We start from the raw sequence: 17110 nt of genomic DNA on the forward strand, positions 1-17110 counted from the left end.
TCAATTTCCCATAAGTTCAAGAAGAATCTGAAAATATTCCAAAAAGAACATGGGTGCCGAAGTACAACCTTGGACATGTCCGGTCTGAATTCAGAGAAAGCGCGAAGCAAACGTGATGCATTAAACACGAATGACTAAGGCAAAAGGAGATGTGTGATGACACAAAACATATGATACACAAGGAAAGCAAAGAATCATTGAAACGACATTCGGAAAGGAAGAAAAGGATAAGGTAGCTTCCGAAGAGACTTCATAAACTGTATCCTGGATGAAACAAGAACTATAAAAGTATCCTGAAAGGCCAGGAAATAGAATATAAAACAGTCCTACACTCCATTTAGGAGCATATTAATGTAAAAGAACTCTACAATGTTTCACTTTTACTCAGAGAACCAATATATTTTTATCAGATGTGATTCAGAGAAAATTGCACCTCAAATACTTCAACTGATAGTTAGGATTAGTGATTCTTATTATCAGTGAAAGAGCCACGGCGGTGTAGTGGCAGAGCATTGGGCTGCGAGTTCCAAGGACAGCAGTTTGAAACCACCCGCTTCTTCCTGGGAGAAAGACAGGGTTTCTACTGTGGGAGAGTGCTACGTCATCAGAACCCCCAGGAGTGATCCGCCCTGTCCTGCCTGCCGCTCACTGTCAGTCAAATCCGACGTGATGGCAGTGGATTTGGTATTTTAGTATTCTCAGTGATTTTACATTGATGTGGAGCTCCATTAGCTACTAAACTCATAAAATAATAGAAATATAAATCATTTGTAAATTAGCAGAAAATTAACTATAGAAGGAAACACAAAAGGATTAATTAGTAAAATATAAGCAAGTATGCTGTTGCTATGATAATCTTTCCATATCATCTAATTGGTTAAAAATTCATTAGGGAAGGTATAAACTAAATATCGAAGGCGAGAAAATGAAACATGTTTCTTTGTGGTATCTCAGAATGTTTATTATATAATAGTTTATAAGATTTTGGCTCCAAAAATTATACTCTAGCAGAAATTGGCCAAACCTGTAGATGAAGAAAGCCAATAACTGTTTATTCATTCATAACTTCATAACTTTCATTTAACTTTATTATGCAGGTTAAATTGAGTTGGCTTTGCTTCTTTCAATATCCACATAACTATGAAGTGTGTTTATTTCTGTATTCATTTTGTTTTAATATCTAATATCATTTATATATTTGATTGGTAGCTATATGGTTATTATAATATTTCACGCATTTTGGAAAAAGTATGTTGTTATTGAGAGACATAGGAAGGATGCTCAAATCAGAAGAGATATGATACACAACTATTATGATAGGATAGTTGCGGGTCAAAATACCTGGCTTCAATTCTCTTGATGACACTCAAATAACTGTAAACAATTTGTGTAACTTTTCCATAAATTAAGATACCGTATATTTACACCACTTAATTAATAATTAAAGGCAATATCTAGGAAGAGTACTCAAAGGAGTTTCAAATATATTAATAAGGATTAAATAACTATGTATTCATACATAAAGCTATGTATTTCCATCACCAAAACCATTCTATTCATTATTAGAAAGAAATATGCAGAATGTGCAGAAAAAATACAGGAAGACGAGTTGTATAACTTGACTGGTCTAAAATTAGGAGAAGTATGAGTCAGGTTTGTATCCTCTCACCACACTTGTTCAATGTGTTTATTGAGCAAATAATCAGAGAAGCTGGACTACATGAAGAAGAATGTGGCATCAAGATTGGAGGAAGGCTTATTAACAACCTATGGTGTTAAGATGACACAGCCTTGCTTGCTGAAAGTGAGCGAACTTGAAGCACTTGCTAATGAATATCAAAGATTTCAGTCTTGATATAGATTACGACAAAATGTAAAGAAACCCCCAATTTTCATAACTGGAACAATAGCATCAGGATAAATGGAGAAAAGCTTAAGGCTGTCCAGCATTTTGTCTTGTTTGGATCCTAAATCAAAGTGCACGGAGGCATTGCACTTGGTAAATATGCTGCACGAGACTCATTAGAGAATTGAAAAGCAGGCTGTTACTTCGGGATGAAGGCGCTCCTGGCCCAGGCCATGGTATTTTCCATTGCTTCGTATACATGTGAAAGTTGGATATGGAATAAGGAGGACCAAAGAAGGGATGCGTTTGAATTATGGTGTGAAGAAGAATGCCGAAGTACCACGGGCTGTTAAAAGGACAAACCAATCTGTCTTGGAAGAAGTAAGGCCAGAGTACTCCTTAAAGTCAGAGAAGTAAAAACGTTACCTTACATACTTACAGCATGTTGATAGGAAAGACCAGTCCCTGGAAAAGGACATCATGCCTGGCAAAGTGGAGGGACAGCAACAAATAGGAAGGCCCTGCATGAGATGGACTGACGTCATGACTGCAATGGAATCAGGCATAAGAACAAATGCAAGGATGGTGCAGGCCTGTGCAGTGTTTCATTCTATTGTGTGTGTGTTTGCTGTGGATGGGAACCTAGTTGAGGGCAATTAACAACAACAGCAACAAAATATTACTCAAACTATATGATGCTAAACGTTTTAAAAAATTTTTTTTAATTTATTTTTTTACATTTTATTAGGGGCTCATACAACTCTTATCACAATCCATACATATACATACATCAATTGTATAAAGCACATCCGTACATTCTTTGCCCTAATCATTTTCTTTCTTTTTTATTTAATCTTTTTATTGGGGCTCATAAGGCTCTTATCACAATCTGTGCATACATCAAATGAGCAAAGCACCCTTATACATTCATTGCACTCGTCACTCTCATAATTCACCTTCCACTTGGGTTCCTGGAATCAGCTCGGTTTCCCTTTTTTTTCCCCCATCCCCCTCCCTCCCCGATCCCACCCCTGGTCCCTTGATAGTTTATAAATAATTATTATATCTTATCTTACACTCCCCGGAGTCTCCCCTCCCCCGCCTCCCCCTTGACAATCTCCCAGAGAGGAGGTTACACATAGATCTCCGAGATCGGTTCTCCCTTTCTACATGCCCTTCCCTCCTGGTGTCGCCTCTCCCACCGCTGGTGTTGAAGATGATGCTAAACTTAAAGTATGTCCCATAATACATTTACTTACAAAATAAGGCCACTAGATCTCCAGGTGGCAGAAAGAAACCGACTTACCATGCCCACACGGAAGCAAACCAAGAAAAAGAGGAGAAAGGGATAGTCGGCCTAGACTCTAGATTGGCCCAGCAAGAACTGTGGGACTGCCAACAACTCAAGACAGGTTGTCCCCCCAACTAGAACATACAGTGACAGAGGACAATAATGGGGACACAAGGTGGGGAGACAGTGTGAACTGAATGCCCCATAATGGGATAAACCAGGAATGGAGCATAACATATCAGCAATCAGAGTAAAGCCAATCCACAGAGTGCCTGAGGAGCCCCAAGAATGGACTTCTGGCTAGAAGGGGCAGTCTCCGGATCTTCCCCAGGACCAGGGGGATGAGACTCATGGGGGCCAGTAGGCAGACATGGATGTATGTAGGAGTTTTTGTTATTGTCTCTATTTTCAACCATATATTTTCTTATTGTTCAGACTAGGACGTTGCTGATTCGCCTCCTTCTACGGGACTGTCATTAGAGGGAAGCTCAGGGAGAAAGCAACGAGGCCAATGGTCCCGGAAGGTCTGGAGCAGCGATTCTCAACCTGTGAGTTGCGACCCCTTTGGGAGCCGAACGACCCTTTCACAGGGGCCACCCAGTTCATAACAGTAGCAAAATTACAACTAAGAATGTGCGTTACACAACTGATGTATGTATGGATTGTTATAAGAGTTGTATGAGCTCCCAATAAAATGTTTAAAAAAAAGTAGCAATGAAAATAATTTTATAGTTGGGCTGGGGGTTGTCACCACAACATGAGGAACTGTATTAAAAGGGTCACGGCATGAGGAAGGTCGAGAACCACTGGTCTAGGGGGAAGAAGACAGGGAGAAGGGTGTGGTGAGTGGATGTCGTGATGGACGAGGGAAAAACTAGGGAACCGAAACCAACATCTAGAAGGGCGCAGAGATTCTGCGAGTATTAGAGCAACACTAATCTAGCTGAGAGGAAGTTCTAAGAGGTGGAAGGAGTGGGGAAGTGATGGCAGGGCAGGGGGAGGCAAAAGGAAACAGAGGTAAGCTCCAGAAAGCAAAGGTATACATGGGGATATTGACAGACGGGGCCAGATGCATAATTTGGATATAAAATTTTTATTTATGATTATTTAGTTATCACTCATTTCCTTACTTGTATTAAAATGGAATGGGATGTGATTTCTGTGTTAGGATTAAAACCAGTAAAGTATGAGTGTATATAAAAAAAGACCAATTTTTGTTTGAACCCAGATGTGGTTTCAATTATAGCATAAACCTCTTATACTATTTTTTAACTTGTTTCTCTAAAATGAACTTTTCTTACTGTGTGAATCCCAAGGACAGTATTGACTGATATCAAACTCCAATAACCCTCAATACATCTATTTTAAACCCAGAAATGCATTCTTCCTGAACACATATATTTTGTTTGCCTTTTTACTTTATACAATGCACTTTGGCTTTGATTGGACATAACTCCTTTTGATTTGTTGGAATTCATTCATTACTTGTGGCTACGCCCTGGTGATGTAGTGTTTTACACAGTGGACTGCAAATCACAAAGCCAGGAGTTCAAATTCATAGGGTGCTCTATGGGGGAATGTGAAGTTTTCTGCTCCCATAGAGATTTAAAGCCTCAGAAACCCAAAGGAGTAGTTCCGCTCTGTCTCATCCGGTTGCTAGGACTCAGAATAGACTCAATGGAAGAACGCTCTTTAATTTTGGTGTATTACCCTACTTTTCAAAAAAATGCTTATATAGGTACTAAAAGTAATTATTTTCAAATATTTTCTAAGATTAAATTCTAAAGATGTACTAAACAAGGAATAAATGGAAAGTGCCCTTTAGTGTTCTAAACACAAATACAAACCTGCTCCAACATTTATTCTTGAAAACATGTTTCTATTACTATATTCACTGCCATTAACTCGATGCCATGCATTGCGACACAATCGGTCAGGGTAGAACTGCCCCTGTGAGTACCCAAGACTGAAACTCTATATGGGAGTAAAAAAACACCCAAAGCAGCGGGTGGTTATGAACTACAAACCTTTCAGATTGCAATTTAATAGGCAATATTCTAATACAACCTAAAATTGATTTTCTTAAATAATAAATTATAGAGCCTCACAGTGTAGTGACTTATGAAAAATAAAGAAATTCTCTTAAAGAGTATATGTAAAAATATGAGCAAAATATATCTAGCATGTGGGCTATAAGAATTACTGTGATTGTACTTTTATTTAATTCTAGTGCTTTCAAAATGTAGAACAAAAAAGGAAATATGAAAAGTTACATGACTCCCAGTCACTGATCAAAGGAACCTGGGTGTGTGCAAAAATAAATATAAGCAAGGACACACTGAAAGGAATGAACCTTGGGCACGCCAAAAAGGAGGTTTTTTTTGGGGGGTGGAGTGAACATTAGTGGCAGATTAGTTGGTGTTGCATTGCAAATTGCAAGGTCAACAGTTTGAAACCACCTGTAGCAATGAGGGAGAAAACAGACTTTCTAGTTTCTAGTCTCAGAAACCCATAGAGGCAGTTCTACTGTGTCCTATAGGGTAGCTATGACTTAGAATCACTTCTAGGACATTGAAGCTTTTGTTTGTTTGTTTGTTCATTTGTTTGCTTGGTTTGTGACCCTGTCAGGCAAATGCTAGACAAGTAACCTCAAGGTTGGCAATTGAAACCCACCAGTCACTCCAAAAGAGAAACATGAGCTTATCTGAGTACAAATTAACTTGCTGGCTGTGCAATCTTTTGTTTGTTTGCTTTATTCTGTAAGTCACCCAAACTTGAAACTCAAGAATGACCTCTGACTCATCCCTTTTTCTTGACCACCATATTTAATTCATTTTAAGCTTTCTGAATTCCATCTCAGCATTATTAGTCAAATCCAATTTATCTGAATGTTGACATCCACTGTCCCTGCTGAGAATTTGTCATATCCTCTCTAAAGTATCGCCTTAACCTTTTAAATATTGTTCCTTTCTCTCCTGTCCTCATCACTTGTCTATGGAAAAGGAAATCACAGCGTAATAACCTGCTAGCAGAACAGAGAGCTGAGGAACTTGTGACAATCTGTCACAGCAGGATTCATTTAAATTCATCTTGTCTCTCTTTTCATACACAATTGAACACAAATGATCTTTATCCCCTGATGATATGATTTTAAGAAAAGTATCATTCTTGACATATTTATATAACCACTGTGTCAAGAATATGAGGAACATGAAACATAATTATTGTTTATTCACAAGAGTTTCTGAATTAAATAAATATTTATTCCTTTTTTCATGTGAGAAGTTATGATAAAGTGATGCTACAACAAGTGTATCATCTCAAAATATGTAAAAATTAACACAGGGATCATTGTGTTCAATTATTTTGATACATTAGAGGTCTGCACTTCTTCAGACCAGATTATCTCAAATGTAGTACCAAAGAGCTAACAATAATGACAACCACAAATGATTTAGACATGGATTTTGGATACTGGGGTAGGATTCACTCATGCATGAAGTGACTATCAGAGCAAACAATGTCAACTTTCAACCATGTAAATTGAAAATAGGGTTGAGGAACACCCTAGCATAGGAATATCTCAGCTTAAAAAACAATTAGATATTCAACATTGTCTTGAGATTTGTTATTGGGATTCATGAAGAGACTGGACTGGGAAGATGGAGCTAGTGATTACAAAGCCATCATACAGTGGTGCTAGACCCAGGGAGATAGGAGCCATCCAGGAAACAAGAGGGCAGTTTGGCAGGTTTGATAAACCCCGTGAGAGTCTGTGCCTATTGATAAAGCACAAGTTGTCCATTAACCTGCACAGCAATGAATTTATTTTGCCTAGTTAAATTAGTTGATTTACCATTGTCTACAAGTAGTCCCCCAAATAATATGTGTTCCGTGAACAAGGGACCATGCTTACAACCATATGGTTTCTGTCTTTGTCTTGTTTTGTTTCAGTGTTTGCACACATCTTTGAAGCAATGGGTGCTGCGTGCAATTGTGCGCACATGGTTGCTGATATTATCCTCCTTAGTTGTTCGCTCACAGACGTTGGAAGACAAATTTTAGAGTTCCAAACGTACTGATAGTAATAAACAATACAAGTTTTTAAAATTAGTATTCGGTTTAGGTCAAGGAGTCCTGGTGGTGCTTTTAGGTAAGCACTGGCCCACTAACTCGCAGCTGAATTTCAAAGCTCACCAGCTGCGCTTCAAGAAAAAGCCGAGGCTCCTGCAGAGATCTGTAGCAGTGGAAACCTCGTATATGATTGTTATGAGTCAGAACGAATTCAATGGCTGTAGTTTGGGTTTGGTTTCTAGAAGAACTGATCTTAACTGGAATTCCCAGCATGAAACCCATTGGAAATCAAGGGCAAATTATTGTAAAGGTAATTCTTAAAGTTGGTATCTTAAATATTACTTATTGGGTAAAGGCAACTATGTGGTTATTTTGGCTAGAGGTCACTGAGTCAGTTTTGACTCTTAAGAACCCAGTGTCCAACAGAAACACATCTCTGTCATGTGTCATCTTCACATCATGGCAAACTTTGAACACATTCTTGCTGCCACTGTATCACCGAGGGTCTCCCCCTGTTTCACTGATCATCTGCAATCCTAATATGATGTTCTTCTACAAGTACTAGTCCCAACGGAAAACGCATCTCAAGTACATGAGCCACGTGTTCCTAACTTCTAAGGAGCATAGTGGTTATAAGCCTCCCAACACAAATTTGTTTGTTCTCTGGCAGTCCATGATACAATTGGTATTGTTTGCCTACACGATAATTCAAAGGCATCAATTTTTTGGTTTTCCTTATTCATTGTCTAGCTTTCACACTTCTATGAGGTGACTGAAAGTATCATAATTTCATTTGGTACATCTTGCTTCTAAAAGGGATATCAATTTAAAAAATAATTTAAAGAGGTTTATTGTAGCAGATTTCACCAGTTCCTATAATGGTGCTTGATTTTCTGGCTGTTGCTTCCAGCCCCATTAATTGTGGATCTCCATTTTTCAACAATTTCAATCTTATCTCTACTTATTATGATGGTGCTTATTGGACCAGTTCTTAGGATTTTTATGTTCTTCATTTTGAGATTTGTTCCATATTGAGTGCTTTGATTTATAAGTTTTATTTGAATTTATCAAGCAAGTTTTTTTTTTCCCTAACCCTAACCCTAACCCTAACCCTAACCCTCAAGCAAGTTTTTCAATTAGTTTTCTTCTATTCATGTTGCCATGTTCTCCTACAATAATTCAGCTTTTCAAATTATTTGCTCTATATATAATCTCAATAAATATGGGGAAAACAAACAACCTGAAAACATACTTTCTTGATTCTAAACTGCACAGTATATACTTGTGCTCAAGAGGCTGCCTCTTGTTCTGAGCACTATATTTTTCATAACATTTTATAATTGATACTCTGACATTTGATTGTAAACATAGAAAGATCAACATATTTGAAGTTCAAAAGTTGCATCTGTTATGATGGATTCAATCTGTGGTGGTGTTGTTAGGTGCTAGGGAGTCAATTCCAACTTGCAGCAGCCTTCCCCTTCTTCACAGCCCCACCCTTCATCAAGTATGATGGATTTCTCCAGGGATTGCTCTCACTTGACAACATGCGTAAAGTACTTGAGACAACGTCCTTTCCCTTGAGCAGCATTATGGCTGTACTTCATCATAGACATGCTCATTTGTCCTTTACACAGTCCCTACTCCAATCCTGATGCTGCATTCTTCTTCAGAGACTCCAACTTCTCTAAATATATGTTTAGCATTCAGATTGAAAAATGCCATGAAAAGGTACAACCCTGACACACTTTTTGTTTTGAAACCATGCGATATTCCTTTGTTCTGCTCATACATGTACAGTTTCTGCAGGGGCACATGAAAAGTTCTCGATTCTCAATTCTCTCCAGGCTATCCATAGAGGGTTATGATCCACATAGTTGAATTCAGAGTCAATAAAACCCAAGTAAGCATCTTTCTGAGATTCTCTGCTTTCAATCAAAGTCCATCTGGCATCAGCGACAATTTCCCTTGTTCCAAGTTCTCTTCTAAATCTGGCCTGAACACCTTGGAAGCTCCCAGGCAACATCCTGCTGCAACTGCTGTTATTTGATCTTCAGCAAAACTCACCTACACGTGATATTATTGATAGCATTCCATAAGTTGCAGTCTGTTGGCTTACCTCACTTTGAAGCTTGTGCATCTATTGATCCCTTCTGGTCAGTTGGCTAAGTAACTGCCTTCCAAATTTCCTGGCATAGACAAGTGAGCATTTTCAATGTTTCATCAGCTTCTTGAAATATTTCAGTTGGTATTCACAAACTTCTGGAGCCTTGTTTTTGGCTAATCGCTTCGATGAAGCTTGGACTCTTCCTTTAAAACCATTGATTCTTGCTCATATGCTACCAATTGAAATGGTGGAATGCAGATTAGTCACTCTGTGTATTCTATCTTCTTTTGATGCTTTCTGACTTATTCAATTTTTGTTCATAGAATTTCTCAATATTTCAATTACAGGCTTGCTTTTTTCCCCCTTTAGTTCTTTCAGTTTAAAATATGCATAAAACCCCAATGACATTGAGTGGATTCTAACTCACAATAACCCTCTGTAGGGTTTCCGAGGCTATAAATCTTTACAGAAACACTCATCATTGTTCCAGAGTGACGATTGGGTTTGAATTGCCAACCTGTGGTTACAAATTTAACACTTTGCCTGCCAGAGCCAATAGAGCCACTTATCAAATTTATTCAGATAGGAAAAAATGTCAAAATCAATATGAAGCTTACTCAATATAAACCATTCATTTCCATAATAATTCATATTTGATATGTGTATAAAATATTATGAAAAGTATTATAGCTTACAATATACCATATATACTCGATTATACAAGCCGCCCCGAGTATAAGTCGAGGTACCTAATTATTACCTGGGAAACCAGAAAAATTGATTGACTTGAGTATAAGCTTAGAAAAATGCAGACGCTATTGGTGAGTGTCAATAATCAAAACAAATACAAATAAAATTACTAAAAATTGAGACATCAGTGGGGTAATGTATTTAAATATTTATTTTAAAATTTAAAAACATCAATAAAAGGACAACAAGACATTTAACATTAGTAAACCAGCACAGTAAGTGGAAAATAGGTTCAACCAAAACAATAAGGTATCAACAATGATGACACTTTAGGAGCACTATTCCCTGAGCTTAATCAGCAACCAAGCTAAAATGGAAACAGTTAAAATCCTTCAAAACTGGATTCTCATCATCATCCGTATCCCAATGCTGAGCTTCAGCTGGTGTGAGGTCATTATAGACGCTGTCTTCACTGAGATCGCCATCATCAGCATCATTGCTGTCATTTTCATACAAAGCGCAGTCTTCACTGCCATCCATAGCATTACTAATACAACATTTCTGGAAGGCATGTCACACCATGTTTTCTGGAATGTCTTCCCATGCATCTCGAACCCACTTTGCTATTAACTCTATTTCAGGCTTCATGAGATTTCCTCCTTTTGTTAGTCAGGCTTGACCAGGTGACATCCATTCATGCCACCTCCTTCGCACACAGTCTTTAAAAGGCTTATTCAAAGATATACATCATGAGATGGCTCTGATTGGCTAGATGTGAGTAAACAAACATTCAAAGCCCTGCAGTGTCAGCAGGGCTTTGAATGAACAGCCTAGAAATGGCAATCACCCACGAGATAACGGGCGCATGTCGGCTACTTGGGGGGCCCCAGTGAGATGTTAAAGCTCACTGGGGTACACTGACCCGTATATAAGCCGAACTCCAGTTTTTCAGCACATTTTTTGTGCTGAAAACCTCGGCTTATACACAAGTATGTACGGTAATTTGTACAATATTTAATATAAGTAAAAATTGTTGTAAAAATATATGGTTTATATTAAGTAACCTTCATAACAGCTTTGGTTTTTATTTTTCACAACATATACATTTCTCTTTTTCTACTAAAGAGAGCAATTAATTTTCTATATTAAGAACTATACACAATTAAGAAATGCTTAAAAATAATGAATAAGTAATGAATATTCTTATTATAATGTTCAAATATAAGCGTAGGATATTAATTTAACATCTAATGAATGTGATGCTACTTTGTCCAATGTCCTGTAAAATTATATTGGACTTGAGAAAATATCTGCTTCCCTAACTTTCTTCTTTTTCTTTAATACATAAGCATTATCTCTCATTTTAAAACAAGGCTATTTACACTACAAAATCTAATTTATGAATTAGAAAATTACAAAATAAATAGAAGAATTTATTATCTTTATCACTGATAATTTTCTTGCACCAAAATTTCTTAAAGGAACAAAAACAAAAATACATAGACATTTTGGGGTACTCCCCCAAAAAACTGGAATTGCACTGGGCAGAGTGGAAATTTTTAGTATGAATTTTCTACTAGGCAGCATCGGGCAACTCGCTCTGAGTTAGTGCACCCAGTGGCTTCACCTGGGAAGGTTCTCTCTGGTTACAGCAAAGTTTTTGTAAAAGCAGTTTTGCTCAAACCTCATTTTTTGTGATGGTTGATTTAAGAGCACAGTGTGTGGCTGTGAAATTTTGTTTCCTGATCAGGAAAAATGCCGCAAAAACTGTTATGATGTTGAACACAGCTTACAAGGACAGGGCTATGGGGAAAAGAGTGCTATGGGGGAAACTCAAGTGTAAGAGAATTTTCTTGTTTCAAAAAAGGTGAAATGTCAAATGATGACAAACCTTGTTCTGGATGTCTGTCTACTTCCTGAACGGACAATAATGTCAACTCACAGTGCATTTGGAGTTAGTTCCACCAGGTCAGACTATTGATCAAACTTTCTATTTTGAGCTTCTCAAAAGATTGCATAATTGTGTGCAACAAAAAAATAGGCCTGATTGGTGGCAGATTGGGGACTGTCACATTTCCAGACAGCAATGCATCTGCTCACACAGCCGTTTCAGTGTGCCAGTTATTGGCCAAACAAAACCAAGCCTCTCTTGCTGTATGCACCTTACTCACCTGCTTTCCTTTTCTTTCTGTGAATGCAGAGGGACACGAAAGGACAGTAATTTAAGGATGCAGAAGAGGTGAAGAAAAATGTGAGGGCGGTGCTGTTAGGCACCCAAACAGAGGAGTTTGGAAAATGTTTCCAAGACTGTAATTGCAGACTTGACAGATGCATTAAGTATAATGGAGAGTACTTTGAAGGTTATAAGGTTGTTTTCTAAAAGAAATTTTAAAAACTTGGGGGGAAAATCCATTTTGGGGGGTACCTCTCATAATAATGGGTAGATGATATTGTTTCAGATTTCTTAAGAATGGTAAGGACCTCCAGATATTACCACTGGCATAAATGAAAGAAAACATAAGACCATTGCTTGTTATAATAATCAAGGTTAAAATACATAAATGTGCAAATAAACAAATTTCATGGCAAAATATGTACCATTAAATTTCTATAAAAAGTGAACTTTGTTTATCTAATGACATTTTTTAATTTAAAGAACATAAAACTACATTCCAATAATGAACATGTATATTCCTTCCATATTATCTAAGCATATATACATTTATAATATAAATATTCTCATTACTTACCTCTCTTAACGATTCTGCTTGTTCTTGTTGCCTTATCTGAAAGACATGGGCAATGTCCTTCACATTTGACAGAAATCTGCTTTCCTGAAACACACGCCTGATATTCTAGTTTGCACTGTATAAAGGGAGAGACAAAAACCAAACACATATAGTTCTTTCAGTAATTTTATACATATGCTTTTAAAAAATGTTCCATGCATATGTCTATTTAGTATAATTAGGTACAATCTTATATATCCACATGATACTGATCCATGAAGAGGGCAAGGCATGGAGTTGTTTTCAGTGTCATTTTGATCAACAGAAACCTAACAGGGTAAGAATGTTGTTCATAGCCTGACAGTCCCATCATGACCTGAGTTCTGAAATTTGGGATCAAATGGACAAAGGGATAGCATGGAGTTTGACAGTATTTCTTAGCCCCCTTTACGTATATTCTTGCCTAATAATTAGTTAAGTATGCACATATTTAACTTCTCTCACTGGAATTTAAATTTTAAGTTCAGAGCCTGTGCTCATTTAGCTTTTGGCGAACAACTTGCACATCATTGAATGGCCTAACATAAAATGCTAGGCTAACAAACAAAGTATCAATTTACGAAATGCTGTACTTATGAAAAAAATACAAATTGAATTACTTATGGTGTTCCCCAAAGGGATGACATTATCAACACACATGCAGAGAGAGATTAAACATATACATTTATATGTTCAATAAAGTATATATTTATAAGTTAATTTATGGAGAAGTAATTTTATTTAACATAGTATAACCATATATAAACTCCAAATCACAACCGCTGTCTAGTCTAGGGCTTCTTAAATGTTTCCTCTTACAACCCTTTCATCGGAGTCATTGGCAACCAGGCAAACACTGTCAGAAAACGCTCAGAAACATTCTATGCTGGAGTGTGACTTCACTTGTGGTCTTTGGGGATTCAGAACCAATTTGCTGTTGCCCAAGTTCTAGTGAACCACACACTCAGTTTAAAAGGTTTTAAACGAATGAAACCTGACTCATGGGACCTTATATAAAGTTTCCAAGAGTATACATTTTGATGAGTTTCCTGTGGGATATACATTTGCATACGCAGACATTTCATCTTTTTTATTTTGGTATATGATGAATTTTAATGCCTATTTTCATATTTTTAAATTGATATTCCAAAAGATCATATAGATGAATAAATACAAAGTTATGAAACGTCATTATTATGTACGACTATTGTAACAAGCCCCAGAAACTATTTTGCATGCTTTTGAGGAAAGTGTATACCATGCTCTTAGCCAGTGGTTTTATGACCACAGTATTCAAAACTTTAAAGAAACGAATAGTGAATTTAGGATTCTATTACAAATGCTAAAGGGGAACACGGTTGTAGACAAATTTCAGGAATACCGGTTCCTTCGGACAGCCTTGAGAAGAATCAGAATTGCAGAGTACTACATTGTGCTTGTGCAGAACCTAGGCGTGGACCACGAGGCAGGTGTGCCAACAGAACAAGGCCATAGTGGATGGTTTAAAGTCAGGACAGGTGAGCAGCAGGGTAGCATCTTCTCACCATACTTACTCCACCTGCATGATGAACGAATGATTAGAGAAGCTGCTTTATATGAAGAATGCAACATCAGGATTGGAGGAAAGCTTATTAACAACCTGTGATTTGCTTCCTGAAAGTGAAGAGGACTTGAAATACTTGCTGAAGAAGATCAGGGAATGCAGCCTTTAGCATGGATTTACAACTCAATGTAAAGAAGACCTAAATCTTCACAACTGAAACAATCAGTAAGAGATTGATAAATGGAGAAATGGTTGAAGTTGTCAAGGATTTTTCTTGCTTGAATCCACAATCAGTGCTCATGGAGGCAGCAGTCAATAGATAGAGGGAAATAGCATTGGTTATATCTGCTGCACGAAACATCTTCAGGCTATGGGAACGCTAAGAGGTCACTTTGAGCACTGAAGCGCACAAGATCCAAGCCCTGCCATTTTCAATTGCCTTGTGTGCATGTAAAGTCGGCTGTTGAATCAGGAAGACTGGGGAACAGTGGATGCATTTGAATTGTGACAGATGATTGTGGAGCAGCAAGGATGGCAGGACTTCATTCTTGGGGAGCCAGGGGACAGTGAAAAAGAGGAAGACACGTTGATTTGACACTGCCTGCAATGACGGACCCAAACAGAAGAATATTGTGACGATGACGCAGAACCAGGCAGGGATTGCTCTGTTGTACATAGGGCTGCTATGTGTTGGAAGCAGCTGACAACACCCAACCAGAACAGTTCCTGGATGTGGAAGGCGGGGCTAATCTCTTCCCTGGTCTCAGACTCGATTTTCTCACACACATTACAGGAAAAACATCCCTCAAAACTCAGGGCTATGGAGTCGATTCCAACTCCTGGCAATCCAATAGGATAGGGTAGAACTAGCCGGGTGGGTTTCCCTGCCTGTAAATCTCTACGGAAGTAGAAAGCTCCATTTTTTTCCTATGGACCACCTGGTCATTTGAATCGCTGACCTTGTGGTTAGCAGCCCAATGCGTAACTGCCTCTAGAAAAAAATTTAAAAAATAAAGTAGTCCTTATATGTGGGAAGCCACAGATCTCGCCGCCATTACAAAATGGCGCCGGGTAGTCAGGGCAGTGGCCCAGTTAAGTGGTAAACAACCACTTAGAGCATGCGCACTGCTTAGATGACGTAGTCATAACTCCACCCTGGAGTATGCTAATAAGGGTTCTGGCGAACGCACCAATCAATGCACAGCACGTCCCCATACAGCGCATATAAGCAGCAGTAGTTTGGGGCTTTGGGGTCTTTTTCCGCATCTGCAAATCGAACCCGCATTAAACGCCTGTGGAAGAATCCTGTTGTGGCGCGTCCTTCTTGCTGGCAAGACTGAGCACGCGACAAGTGGTGCCGAAACCCGGGAACGACCACCTCAAGCATGAGCGGAGACCCCCTGTCATCAGGGAGGATTCAGAACCGCATGGCGTGGGAAGAAACGGTAAGTTCTGAGAGACATGAGCCTGAATGATTGTTAAGCCGCTTGCTGGTGCCTGAGTGTCAGCGTGTGAATACTTCCACTTTCGGTTTTAACGGCGAACAGCCAGCTGCCTTTTCTTTATCGTGCATAAATCGGGTGTAGATAAATCCGTGCGCGCCCGTGTGATAAGTCCTTGTATACATAAGCAGGCAACATGGGGAATGCGGCAATAAAGACTATGGTTACGGCTCTCGATGCTCTATTGAGAAAGAGAGGATTAAAAATTTCAGAACAGACTTTGTGTAAATTTGTAAAAAACATAGATGAGATAGCACCATGGTTTGTTTCCACAGGCTCGCTAACATCCGCGAGCTGGAATAAGCTAGGGCGAGACATAGACCGAGCCACTGAAGCCGGACGGCTGAAGTCGGGGATTAGACCCATTTGGAAGCTAGTGAAAGCATGCATTGAGGACAAAGAGTGTGAGCAGCCATTGCGCCAAGGGCAGCAGGCTTTAGAAGATGTTCAGGAGAGCATGTCAGAAACAGAGCGGGAGGAAGAACAAGGAGCTCGTAGGAAGCAGCACAAAGCTGTTAAAAATGAGGAGGCTGCACAGTTAAAATTAAAAGAGGAAGTTGATCAACAGAAGAAGAGCCGTGCCCACCATTTGGAGCCCTTGTACCCGTGGCGAGAACTAGAGCTTCTTGAGTTATCCGAGGAAGAAGAGGAACAGTTAGAGGAGGCAGCCGCTCGCTACGAGGAGGGACGGTGTAATGCTTTTCAAGTAACCGCTGTGAGCCCGTCCGCACCACCCCCTTATAGCGAGAACAGGCAGAAAGGGTGTGGATACTCCTTTTGCCCACCCGGTTCCCACAGAGCAATACAACAAATGTACCCAGTATTTGAGGACCAGAATAATGCTCGTTATCATACGCCTTTAGAGCATAAGCAAGTGAAGGACTTAGCTGAAGCAGTAAGATCTTATGGTATCAATGCAAATTATACTCAGTCCCTGATTGAGAGACTTACAGGCAATGCTATGACACCTGCTGATTGGACTTTTGTTACAAAAGCAGTCTTGACAACAGGACAGTATTTGGAGTGGAAATCCTTGTGGCAGGACCTATTAATGGCTCAGGCTAGGGAAAATGCCGCGGCGGGGCAACCCGCATGGAATTTTGAAATGCTGACAGGTCAGGGAAGATGGGTTAACAATCACACAGCCTTCCCAATACAGGTATATCAACAAATAAATACTGCCACGAGCAAGGCATGGAGGATCTTGCCTAATAAAGGAGAGGTTAGAGGTAACTTAACTAAAATTATACAGGGACCTACTGAGCCTTTCTCAGATTTTGTCGCCCGTA

At 38.9% G+C, this 17110-nt stretch overlaps 1 protein-coding gene across 5 annotated transcripts in view; it reads right to left on the reverse strand.

Moving 5' to 3' along the window:
- Positions 1–17110, reverse strand: part of SPOCK3 (SPARC (osteonectin), cwcv and kazal like domains proteoglycan 3) — a 416201-nt gene that overhangs the window by 85199 nt on the left and 313892 nt on the right. For all 5 annotated transcript variants that reach the window (XM_075528014.1, XM_075528013.1, XM_075528011.1 and 2 more), the window contains one exon: positions 12759–12873. In XM_075528014.1, the coding sequence (XP_075384129.1) occupies positions 12759–12873 (115 nt within the window). The remainder of the gene's footprint in view (positions 1–12758; positions 12874–17110) is intronic.

The sequence above is a fragment of the Tenrec ecaudatus genome, chromosome 12, assembly GCF_050624435.1.
Source record: "Tenrec ecaudatus isolate mTenEca1 chromosome 12, mTenEca1.hap1, whole genome shotgun sequence".
Classification (NCBI taxonomy): Eukaryota; Metazoa; Chordata; class Mammalia; order Afrosoricida; family Tenrecidae; genus Tenrec; species Tenrec ecaudatus.